The sequence below is a fragment of the Octopus bimaculoides genome, chromosome 1 (genome assembly GCF_046866305.1).
Source record: "Octopus bimaculoides isolate indiv1 chromosome 1, ASM4686630v1, whole genome shotgun sequence".
In the NCBI taxonomy this organism is placed as follows: Eukaryota; Metazoa; Mollusca; class Cephalopoda; order Octopoda; family Octopodidae; genus Octopus; species Octopus bimaculoides.
Genome location: NC_142928.1, coordinates 41310720 through 41324139, shown reverse-complemented (window position 1 = coordinate 41324139; position 13420 = coordinate 41310720). Strand labels below are relative to the sequence as shown.

Below are 13420 nucleotides of genomic sequence, written 5' to 3'. Positions count from 1 at the left end.
AAGAGAATACTACTGTTTTTCCTATCATTGCTTCAAAGATAATTGCTTCTCAGAATTAGCTAGCTGCATGCTTCCCTCACCCGAGACCACTCAATACACTTATACTGTCTCCTCAGACACACACTAACCATTATATCCAATCTTTTATCCCCAGAAAGTCAACTCTCTGAAATTCTTTTTCTGCCATGTCTTTTTACAGTTGTTGACTTACAGCTGTTCAAGCTGAACACAAACTGCAACTATTTCACCAGTGTTGGAGGGCTTTGACTGTTACAGGTACAAACTAATTCCATCTGGTTAAAAAAAAAAATGCAATTTTAAAATCTTGATCTAATGTTTCTCTTGCAACTGAAAAGGGTTTTGGGTTAACCATCATTAGCTCTCAATGTAATACTGAATTAGCTGATGAATACTTAGTGGTTACCACAAACTCAACATATTTGAATAGCATAGGTGTTGCATACTAATTCAAAATGGCTTTATTTATCAAAGCCTAGAAAGACTGATAATCAATATTGAGAACCAGCTTTTTAGTTCATAATGTACTCTTAAAATCTTACACTAGAAACTGAAACAAAATTTATTTACAAATATGAAATTGGAAAAACTAGTATGTTCATATATATTATGGAGGAGACAGCACAAGCAGTAGAGAGCCACATACATGTTCAGTACACTCTCTCTAGACTTGATAAAATAGATACCTATAAGAGACTAAAGTTAATTTTATTGCCTCACACTCTCTCCTTGCAAAAAGACTCTTGTGTCACATGAAAAGAAATAAGTATGTTCATTTACCTTTTTTATTAATTGTTCTGAGGAAAAGGGGTAGTGCCCATAGCCTTTTTATGCCATTCTAGACTGAGGTGTAAGCATAACTGAATGAGATTAGTGTGAGGAATTTTCAATTTAAAAGATGAATTCTGAGAAGGACAAAACACAGTGGAGGTGGTGGAGACAGGAGCAGCACAAATGGGTGTATCATATATGTTTCAGTCACTAGGTGGAGAGGAGTAGAAATGATTTTAAGGACATTAGAAAAATAGGAGGAAGGGCACATCTTAATAGTGGATTATGAAATATGAGGAGTTAAAGCTTGATTATCTCTAAATTTTTGAGGGGTTGTAATCTACAGTGTGTTTGGAGGATATATTATCCCAAATGTACAGCAATATTCTAATCTAGCATATATTATGCTTTGTATAGGATAATCTGATGTTCAAGGCTGAAGTATTTTTTGTCTCTGAAAGACAAAATCCAACTAAATGAAGAATGTGTAGTTACCTTGAAAGGATATTTGATGTTGTAAAGTTGAACATTGATAGGGAATACAACAATAGTAACTGTGAAATGTTCATGAATACAAAAGCTACATGATGGTCTAGGTAGCAACCAGAAAATAACACAAGCCTATCAATTGTCTTATAGCATGAATAAATTTCATTCAGTTATATGATAAGCATTATCTACTTTATGTTCTTCAATATCAAAGTGTAAAAGAAAATGACAAAATGTCTTAAATATTCAGTTATTTTAGTTTGGAAGAGATGTAATTTTACAACCTGATATCTTTGTTTGCAGCATTTACTATCATCTGAGCAAAGGCCTTTTCCAAGTAACCCTCAGGTTTTTTATGATCAATCTAAAATATTGAAAAGATTACATTAAATAAATATCACATTTTACTCTAATCATACATGTTGGCTATGTTTCTCTAGAGGAGTAAGCTAAGACAAAAAGCTATAGTAACTTTATTCTGCAGAACTTATTACTAATATGCACAACAATGAGAATCTGATAATTAATATTTGGATAAATATTAATCATGAGATTTCAAAATACATGTGGTTAAATTTTTATTATATATTTTATCATTTCATAAAGTTTTTGTTCTTATTAAGTTATAATAAGGAAATGTAATATTTAGGATAATTTTTCTAGAGTTGAAGAAAGAAAATATTAGCATTGTAGGATATTTGAATTAACAATCCACCTGAACAGAAGAACTAATTTGATAATTTCCCATTGTAGTTTAAACAACAATAGACACTGTCACTACATACATCTGTTTTATCCACAATTGAATAGGCTGGACAAATCTTCTCTAGAAAAGCATCTTGCCTTTTGTGGCCCAGCATCATCTCTTTTGTGAGTTTCACTAATCTGAAATCAGACCTCATTACTTTTTCCATTTTCTTTTTTAAAGATTCCCTCCACTAGGATCACTCAGCACTTCTGGATCACTTTAAAATCTTATCAAGAGACTTTTATATAGACATTACCTAGCTGTATTTGAAAGTATGCATTAGATTACCTTTCCAGGTGTCTCAGGTCTGTGATATCAGTGTGAGATACAGACTGATGCAGCCATTTTGCTCATGACTTTACTGCTCTTTAATGCATGTATCTTCTACAATTAATCCACAACACTTTTCATGATACATACATTAACCATTTTTATCATTAATCTGCTGATTATCTTATAAATGTCAATCACAGCCTTTAAGCTAATTGTGTTTAATTGACCAAAGATCAAACTTTATTCAAAGTTAGTGTTGTATATCCAACATATTTCCTCTCATCTACCACAAAAAAATTACCCAGCATAACAGATTTCTCTATTCCAATCTAATCAGGAAATATAAAAAAAATTTCACAAGATAGCAAAATATTTTCTAAAAATAACCCTCTGTATACTCTTAACTTCTCATAATTGGCATTTATCCAACTACCAAACTGTAATAGAAAAGTCATTATTTTCTTGCCTGTTCTATTGCCTTACAAGTGTTCTCCTCTTTGGCTTATCAAAGCATGCACAATTTCTCATCCATTTACTTGTAACAAAATGAATGCTTTCTTTATCATTGATCCTCTCAAATTTCCACATGGTATCTTATAAATTGAAACATTTCATGTCCCTCATCCTCAAATTTTTAAATATTGGCTAAATCCTATTCTACTTTTGATTTACTCTCTTCTTCCAATTCTTCTACATTTCCCAGTAATTTTTAATAGTTACTGTTCCACTAATGTATTCTTCACTGTTGGCTAGCTTGATTAGCTTGATCCATAATAGGTTATTCAACAGAAGCACCCACCTTTCCTTTATAAGTTTGCTTTCTCACAAAACAGATTAACCACTTGCTCATAATGCATGTCAGTCGATCATTACAAAGTCATTTTTCATCTTCTATAACAAAATTTATTATAAAGCTCAGTTCTTCACAAAGAGCAATGGTGGTAATAATTTTTATTTTGTTCTTGATCTAGGACAATCCTAATTTATCTAGCAGTCTTCCTCAAGTCATATGAAAACAATTAGCTTGTAACCTTCCTGAAATTAATGTTACAGAAGATTATATTCACATGAGGAATCTTATGTCTTCTGCATTACAGATACAATGGTTTTACACTAATCATTGAAATCTCCTGCTTTCTTTCAAAGGTGTTTTTCTTTCAGAATATTGATTGCTGTGAAAACAATGGCTGTCATATTTTGCATAAATAACCCAAGCATTAGTCATATTACAAATCAACTTCTCTATTATAAAACTGATGAGGAAGTTCCTATTGTTGCTTGACCTGTCATACATAGCAGGTAAATCTTCCTCACATTGCATCCTAGTGTCTTTAAAAAAAAATGACAAAGTGGATTAAATGGTCTTGGGGCCACTGTCCCAAGGAAAAGATGCGCAGGTTAAAGCAGGAATACTTTCAATCATAGGTGAGCATGATCAGGGCTAATATGGATTTTTCTCTCCCAAGAGTATAATTAATCTCCTATTTCCATTGTAGCAAGTTATCATAAACATTTATCGGTAGTAATATGACGTCATGGTCATGTTGGCCGAATAGGTATAATTGTTAGTTTCCCATTGGTTAAAATTACTGCCCATATTTGAATTCTAACTTGCGTCAAAGAGAAATCTTTACGAAATACGGGTCTTAGAATTCAGGTATGAGCAGTTATAAAAATCCTGATTTCTGGGAAATTAATCAGTGTTCATTGGTTGTCACTCGATTCTATGACACTCACTTTCTTGAGATATTGGTCATTGTCATGCCAAGTCTTTTATCTAATCCAACAAGGCTATTTTGAATTGTTGTTTAAAACTCTAGTAGCTTAGTTACAGAAGAATTAGTTAATATAAATTTTATGTTGTAAATCTCTGACAGTCTTCTTTTGACCTATAAAAATGTACTGTAAATATTAAATGTACGTAAATAAACTAATTTAGTAAATAATTTTTTTTTTCTTCATTTTCTTCAACCTGTTTATGAAATTTATTTCTTTAACTATGAAACTGTTATTATAGCGGTGAAAAAGAGTGAGCTTTATTATCTTCAACATACATGCACGTTCAGCATCTTGATGTGTATAACTCACCACAGAGTTTATGTAGTCTGAGCTAGGATTTATGCATGGTGATAAATACTTATAATTAAGTTATAAGTGACAGATTTATCACCATAGTTTCCTACTCAAGAAATAATTATATTTATTATCTCTTCCAAGTCAAAACCGTTATAAATTGGTGACCCCAACGTGATTCTGAATTCTACTCGATAACTTAATCATAAGTATTTATCACCATTCATAAATCTTAACTCAGGCTGCGTAAACGCTGTATTTCGTTTTTGGTGCCTTGAATTTCTTTGGAAAGAAGGATAATGGTTGCCACGAACCACAATGAAATTGTTGTAAAGCTCCACCGATTCCAACATCGGAAGCATCAACTACCAACAATAATTTTGCTTCAGGAACTAGATGGTTTAAGAGTGTTGCTAACAAAGTTTTTCTTTTATGCAATGAAAAGCCTGTCATTATCTAGCTTTTAAAGTTATAGCTTCATTTTTCTTTTTCCTATTCTTTAATAATTCAGTTAAAGGAAATAGACTTCCTGTGCAATGTGGAATGAATCATCTGTAAAAATTAATGAATCCTAAAAATTCTCGAAGCTTTCATAAAGAATTTGTTACTGGAAATTTGTTAATAGTTTCAACTTTGTCAGGCAGTGGACGAATTCCATCTCTATCAATGAGATGACCTAAAAAAGATATAGTGCATTCACTGAAAACATACTGATGGATTTATCAATATATCATATTTAGTCAGTCTTTCGAAAATTTGTATTAAGTGATTTTCATGAACTTCTTTTGATGGACTAGCAATGAGAATATCGTCTATATAAGCAAATACAAAAGGTAAATCTCTTGTTACTTCGTCGATGAATCTCTGAAAAGTATTTGCTGTGTTCCTCAATCTGAAAGGCATACGAAGGAATTCATACAACCCAAATGGAGTTGTAATTGCAGTTTTTGGTATATCACTCTCTTCAACAGGAATTTGATTGTATGCTCTAATTAAATCTATCTTCGAAAAGACATTGCAACCACTCAATGAAGCTGCAAAATCAAGGATATGGGGAATTGCTGATAAAGGTTTATTATAACTTGCTACATCATAATTAATACCAAACCAGAACCTCTAAAATGTTATATTTTTCCTTGATCAATCAGACTGGCTGACATCTGAAAAGTTCTCTATCATATCTACATTGCAATCAGTCTCTTCAAATTAGAAGAAAATCCTTGTTCAATTTGGTTGTTTTTAACTATTTAATTAAATTATAAACATTAATTTATCTAATAACAAAATTATACTATTAACAACAATACCTTATCACTTAGTATATATTATTCATTTAGTTAGGTGTGGTTAATATCAAGATTAAATTGATTCCATAGTGTCATACCAAATTGATAAGCACTTGTTTCCCATAGGAATAAATCTGAGCATCAAAGTGTCGATTAAAGGCATCCATCTGCAAGAAAAGAAAATTTAGTCATAAAATTGTAATACACATTTTTGTGAAGTGTAACAGAAAGTAAAAAAAATCTTTTTAATCTGAGTCAGGCTTTAGATATTGCACATCACATAACACTATGTGAGACTGCCCATCATACTAGCATAATTCAGAAGTATAGACACTAATTTTACAATCATAATACAGTATTCTATAGAGTTCATAAACCCTTTCTATTGCATTCATACTACAGGACAAAGTAGTTGTGCCTCAGAGAAGAGACGATAGTTGATTTGCTATGCTTGATAAAACCCATCTGTCACAGTGAAAGTGATGTCCTAAAACCATTATGTTTATGTTTGTATATGTTGGGACCCAAACCCAATCTGCCACCATCAAGCATTGCCCACATTTCATTTTTCCAACACTCTTCTAACTATGGTACTTCTCAGCTGTTGTAATCATTTGAGGGTAGAATTGGCACATATTTCAAAACTTCCCCCCAGAAACCACATTTTATTAACATCCATCCCTAATTCTTATCCCTTCATACCTATTTTCCACAGACAACCCTCTTTCTATGCCTTCAGTTATTTCTCTCTCCCCTCTGAGTTACATCTTAGGTCTGTCATATCTCATCTTTAACACCTCATATCAGCTATCATTCTCAACACCCACTCACATCTGACATTAATACCTCACCATTTCCCCCCACTCACTGTAGTCACCTTAATGTACCGCTAACATCCATCTCTGTCATTGTACATCTCCTCATCCTGCTTCTGTACATCATCTCCCTACTTTTTCATTTATCTACAGTTTTATGACACTGCTACATCCCTTCCTCCCAGTGCTTCCACTTGTCATCTCTTCTTACCCAAGCCACTTCTATCTATTTCACCTCATCCCTCTCCATACCAGTATTTCCCTTCAATCACACCTCCACCCTTGTTCATCACTCACTCTATTCACTTTTACCCCATTTATAACCGTCTGTCACCCTAAATTCACACTCTTATGAAATTACCTACCCTCTCCTCCAATCCACTTTCCACATTCGCTCTTATACTTTTACAGCAACTTGTGCCTTGAACTTCAGTATGGCACCTCATCACCACCATCTTCATCATCTTTCCAGCTACTCTCATCATCATCATTATCGTATAACGTCTGTTTTCCATGCTGGCATGGGTTGGACGGTTTGTCTGGGGACTGGATGTCAGGAGGCAGGACCAGGCTTCAATCTAACCTGGTAATGTTTCTACAGCTGGATGCCTTCCTAACACCAACCACTATGAGAGTGCAGTGGGTTCTTTTTGCGTGCCACTGAAACGGGAGCCGGTCGGGGCTTTAAAACTTCCTTATCTTAGAATTAGTGACAAGGATGAACGAATGAATGAAAAATGTCTTTCTAATGAGATGATAATTATATTTCAGACAATTAAAATTGTAAAGACTTACGTGATTAGCTGTACTGCTGATAACGGGTGTTGGTTTATATTTAAGATTGGGTCGCTGTGACCAGTACAATGGTATTGAACCACGACTCTGTAAATAAGAAATTAAAAAAAGATAATTTACATATTTCTATCATTTAGATTATTGCTCCAGTCATGCAAAAATTAATTTCATTAGAAATATATTTTTTAAACTTCTGATTAACTGCTATAGATATCCTAAAATATAGAGCTCAAGACCATATAATTTTTTACTCAGCAAGTAAAGAACTTGAGTTTAAATGATATCTAAATGTTAAATTATTAAAAAATAGAAATTAGACTGGTTTAAAAACTTTTAGCTCCTCTATTTGGCCTAACCTATGCTCCATAGCAAGTATAGAAGTTAGCTATAGGGCATAGGCTTAGTTGAAAGTAGACTTGGGTAAGACATAAGATGATTTTTCTTACTGCTAGCAAAGTGACAAAAAGCAAAGAATTGTCAAAGATTCACTTAAACTGAAGCATAGAAACTGAACAATAATCAGAAACAATGCTAGTACTTAGTATATTTGAAAATCAGAAGTGAGTAAATAAGATTACTTGAGTTAGAAAATCCTATAAAATATGGAACATTACTCTCATTGCTCCCTCTCTTTACCAATCTAAAATTGCAGGTTTATAATTTTCAAAGTTAGTTTAATATTATAAAGATAACCCATTCCTTCAAAATTCCTTTTCTGTTTCTACTCCCTTAAACCTTACAAAACAGAGAAACTTAATGAAATTTTTTAAAATGCTTTTCTTTCCATTGAAAATAGCAAGTCATCAATTTTTGCTAAGTTATAAAAATGGAATAAAATTGCTTGTAATGTACAAAAAAAAAACAAACGTTTAATTGGTAATTTGAGATATAAAAAAATATTTACCTGCACCAAAGAACATTTATGGCCATCATGGAGAAGCATTTGTTCAGTTTCCACAAAATTAGCTGCCTGTCCCTCTGAATCTAAGCCTCGCATATAAAATCTAGTACCAGCTCTGTAAACTGATCTTCTGGAAATTAAAATATAGTCTATGGCCTTATTGTTGACTGTACAAGAGCGTATAGATACAACTGATGAAAATGTCAAGGAAAAAGTATAAACGACGCTAGAAAATGTAATTATTATTAAAAGTGATTCTTTTATGAACATGAAGTCATGTTAGTATGAGCTGGATTGTTTCAGATGCAAAATAACCAAGTGTTAACAGAATAGTTGGCTTCTTCTTAGTACTAATGATTATGTGTTGGCATCCATACCTCATGGAAAACAAAAATGACTAACTTTAAGAGTGAAAGGTGCTCTACCTAAAATTAATGCAATACATGTGGTTGAATTTGAAACTGTACATTATTGATTCAAAGTCTTAAGCCCACAGGTAGATTATATAAAATGGAAATCAAATTTACACAAATTGGATATTGTAAAGCAATATACTAATGCATTTTCACATTACTTCCTTGAATTTAGAAAAGCTCTTTGTCAGAGTATATTCTCTTGAAAGTGACATCTACAATGCATAATGTCTTTTTCGCATTACAACTTAAAAACAAACATCTGTTTTTGCTCTAACGGTCACAGGGGATGGCTATAGACACAAGAATGGTAATGTTAAGAGGTTCACAACCACTTGTTTTCAGGTTCAATCCCACAACACATCACCATGAGCAAAAGTGTCTTCTACTATAGTCCTAAACTAACCACATCCTTTTGAGTGAATTAAGTATATGGAAACTTAAAAGAAGTCATGTTCGTCTTGACATTGCACCTCTTTGGTAGCATCATGGAGAGATGTAGCTTTCAGCCATAATGAAAGCAAGTCGTGTAGGAAGGCAGTAATTTAAACTCTAGTTATGGTGGTGCAGTAAAATGCATCCAGTTCATGCTGTGAAGTGCTTGGTGATAAGAAAGTTTTCCAGCCACGACTAATGTTGTATGTAACAACAAAGATTGGAGGTTTTTTCTGATGTTGATATTAGGATTAAATGATGGCAGAAATAGCAAAGAGCTGGAAATGATTATCCATCCCAGTAGTTCTCAACCATTTTTTGCCTATAGACCCCTTTGATCCTTATTTTACTCAGTGGGTGGGACCTTCATAGCCATTTGATGTCTAAAAACTATTATAATTTTAGGATTGAAAATTATTAAGAATAGTATTAAAAAATGTTTAATTATTGTGCATTGCAGAAATATGACCAGTTTATTGTGCATAAATTTTAACGACAAAATCTTATATGGATCCCCAAGGGTCATATTGAACCTGGTTAAAAACCACTGATTTATAGCAACTAGTTTACTTCACAGTTATGACTTCAATTCCTACTAGAGTGACTTTGTCTTCTAGATAAAATAAATACCAGTAATAATTCCTATTGGCTCAATCAACTATACACTTTCTCCTATAACAATTGGTCAAGATAAATTGTTAGTTAGTGGTACCATTCTTAAGATTTTCAGTTTTGTTCCTGTCTCCTACAACAGTTCAGTGTTCAAAAATTACATTTAACTCAAATTATGAATAAAAGTAGTTTCAAAACAATAAATACAAAAATAAAAATTTGGTAAAAAGATACATCCATGAACTACTGGTAGACAAAATTTTCCAAGTTCTGGTTGTTGGGCTAACTCTCTGGTGATATGACCATTCCAAATAAATTGTGGATCACCCTGTTACATAAATATAGAATAGATGACAATCAAAACTCATCACAGCCTTAAAGTGAAAATTGAGGAGTAAAAGTGAATGAAATGAAAGAATAGAGCAAAGTAACTCAAGAAAAACTGAAACAAGAAAAATGGATCAAAGGTTCTCAGCAATACAAAAAAATAAAATTAGGATGGTCACTGATTATTAACACTCATGAATTTATACAATGATTTTACTTTTTCACACAATTTGTTATCATTGATGATTATGAAGATGATGATGATGAATTTGCTTACTCTACAGTTAATAAACTATATTTCTGGTACGCATAAATTTGAAAATGTTTTAAAAGTTTTCAAATACACACAGGAGAAAAAGTCTTATTTCTTTTGAATGAATGGAAATGAATGGGAGGAAGAGAGCCTGCCGTATGTCGACCCAATAGAGGGACCAGCTATCCGAGTTGATAGTACCGGGGTAGATAAAGCAATTAAGAGTATGAAGACCGGGAAAGCCCCCGGCCCATCAGGAATCACTGCAGAAATGCTCAAAATATCTGGCAGTGTTGGCTATAGCCTAGTCACCCGTATTACGAACCAGGTGATACACGAAGGAGTCATACCCAATGACTGGTGTAGCAGCATCATAGTCAACTGCTACAAAGGTAAAGGTGACGCTTTAGATACAAATAATTACAGAGGCATCAAGCTGTTAGATCAGGTTATGAAAGTTACAGAGAGGGTCATAGCCCAACTAATTAGGGAGCGAATCAATTTAGATGAGATGCAGTTTGGGTTCGTGCCAGGTAAAAGCACTACTGATGCCTTATTTCTAGTGAGACAGCTGCAGGAGAAATACCTAGCTAAGGATAAACCTCTGTACCTGGCTTTTGTTGACATGGAGAAAGCCTTTGACAGGGTCCCCCGATCCCTTATCTGGTGGTCAATGAGGAAACTTGGGATAGAAGAATGGTTAGTGAGAGCTGTGCGAGCCATGTACAGAGATGCTGCCAGTAAGGTGAGGGTTGGAAATGAGTACAGCAATGAATTCCGGGTAGAGGTAGGGGTCCACCAAGGTTCCGTCCTCAGCCCCCTCTTATTTATCATAGTCCTCCAGGCAATCACAGAGGAGTTCAAGACAGGTTGCCCCTGGGAGCTCCTCTATGCTGATGACCTTGCCCTAATTGCGGAGTCACTATCAGAACTAGAGGAGAAGTTTCAGGTGTGGAAGCAAGGTCTAGAATTGAAGGGCCTTAGAGTCAACCCAGCTAAAACCAAAATCCTAATAAGTAGGAAGGTAGATAAAACACAAACCCCTTCAGGTAGATGGCCCTGCTCAGTATGTAGAAAAGGAGTAGTTAGTAACTCTATAAGATGTACCCGGTGCAAGCTATGGACACATAAGAGGTGCAGCAACATCAAAGGCAGGTTAACTAGCAAGTTAGTTTTTGTTTGTGGCAGATGTTCAGGTGCAATAAAGACTGTAAACAAACAGGAAACAACTTCTATCTCATTCCAGGGTGAAAAACTAGAGGTAGTCGATAGCTTCCGCTATCTGGGCGACCAAGTTAGTAGTGGGGGTGGGTGCGCTGAAAGTGTAGCTGCTAGAATAAGAATAGCCTGGGCAAAGTTTAGAGAGCTCTTACCCCTGCTGGCGACAAAGGGACTCTCACTCAGAGTAAAAGGCAGACTGTATGACGCATGCGTACGAACAGCCATGCTACATGGCAGTGAAACATGGGCTGTAACTGCTGAGGACATACGTAAGCTCGCAAGGAATGAAGCCAGTATGCTCCGTTGGATGTGTAATGTCAATGTGAATACCCGTCAGAGTGTAAGTATCTTGAGAGAAAAGCTGAACATTAGAAGCATCAGTTGTGGTGTGCAAGAGAGACGATTGCGCTGGTATGGACATGTGGTGAGAATGGATGAGGATAGCTGCGTGAAAATGTGCCACACCCTAATAGTTGAGGGAACCCGTGGAAGAGGTAGACCCAGGAAGACCTGGGCTGAGGTGGTGAGGCAAGACCTTCGTACATTGGGCCTCACCGAGGCGATGACTACTGACCGAGACCTTTGGAAATGTGCTGTGCGTGAGAAGACCCGGCAAGCCAAGTAAGATCGTTGCCAGTGCCCCTGGACTGGCTCTTGTGCGGGTGGCACATGAGATGCACCATTTTGAGCGTGGCCGTTGCCAGTACCGCCTGACTGGCTCCCGTAGGATTTTCGAGTGAGATCGTTGCCAGTGCCCCTGGACTGGCTTGTGCGGGTGGCACATAAAAGACACCATTTCGAGCGTGGCCGTTTTCGTGTGGGTGACACGTAAAAGCACCCACTACACTCTCTGAGTGGTTGGCGTTAGGAAGGGCATCCAGCTGTAGAAACTCTGCCAAATTAGATTGGAGCCTGGTGTTGCCATCCGGTTTCACCAGTCCTCAGTCAAATCGTCCAACCCATGCTAGCATGGAAAGCGGACGTTAAACGATGATGATGATGATGATGATGATGTTACAATGCTGGCAGTTAAAACATGCTAAAACATCTGCTACATAAATGAAAGCATTTAAATACTTTATAACAAGGCCTAAATAAGTAGGTTCACAATAAACTATTCACCAACGAAGTAAAGACTCCACTCTCATATATTATATAGTAAAGTACTACTTGTATTTCTGAAACAGAGCAGCTGTTGCACACAAAAATATTTTAGATTGTATCTTAAAATGGCCATCTGATTGATTAGTAAACTATCACCCATACACACGACAACTTCTTATGTGGAGTGTTCTCTTCCTGTATCTTCTAATGTTACAACAATTCCCGCTTCTCTAAATAAGTGTACATTTTACTAGCTTGAACCAGATGACCAAATGCACACTCCTCTCCTAATCTGCACCATGTCTCATTCTTCAAAGCCCATACTAAACATGTTCTTTTCTTCTTATAACTTACTTTTATTGGAATTCCCTTCCTGCCCACATTTTAAATACAAGCATCAATCTACATAAACTTAAAAAATTATCAACTATACTGACTTAGGTTTTACATTTCTTCCATGGACTCTGTAATATAAAAAGAAAGCTGTTTTGGTTAAAAGAATTTATTAAAACTGCTTACCCTATCAAAAAGCGGAATGTTCATAAAATCTGGGCTAGTGTTTGCTAACCGCTGTAGGGAATGGCTTAAATCAAAAGTCGAAGAAAAGTAAAAACCATCTGTTTTAAGGAAACTTTCAACCATCGTTAAATAGACTCTGTTGTCGGTGATCTGAAAATTAAATAAAACAATATTGGAGAACTATTACTCTACACATGATATAAGAGATAAGATGATTAAAAACAGGAATCTCTAGTGATATGAGCTTCTTGAAAAGACTTGTTCTCTTCAGCAAAACTGACTTTTAGAAATGCTATGATTCATACTCTGCACCCATATTACAAATGATTCCCCCAACCTCTCATGTATTATGCTCACCTTCCCCGCT

At 35.1% G+C, this 13420-nt stretch overlaps 1 protein-coding gene across 1 annotated transcript in view; it reads right to left on the bottom strand.

Moving 5' to 3' along the window:
• The window catches only part of LOC106878932 (phosphatidylinositol-3-phosphatase SAC1), a 55936-nt gene that overhangs the window by 19140 nt on the left and 23376 nt on the right, over positions 1-13420 (bottom strand). The window contains exons 5-10 of the mRNA XM_014928297.3: positions 13054-13203; positions 9864-9957; positions 8173-8360; positions 7269-7355; positions 5757-5825; positions 1563-1642 (exon numbers count right to left, since the gene is read on the bottom strand). Coding sequence (XP_014783783.1) covers positions 1563-1642; positions 5757-5825; positions 7269-7355; positions 8173-8360; positions 9864-9957; positions 13054-13203 — 668 coding nt within the window. The remainder of the gene's footprint in view (positions 1-1562; positions 1643-5756; positions 5826-7268; positions 7356-8172; positions 8361-9863; positions 9958-13053; positions 13204-13420) is intronic.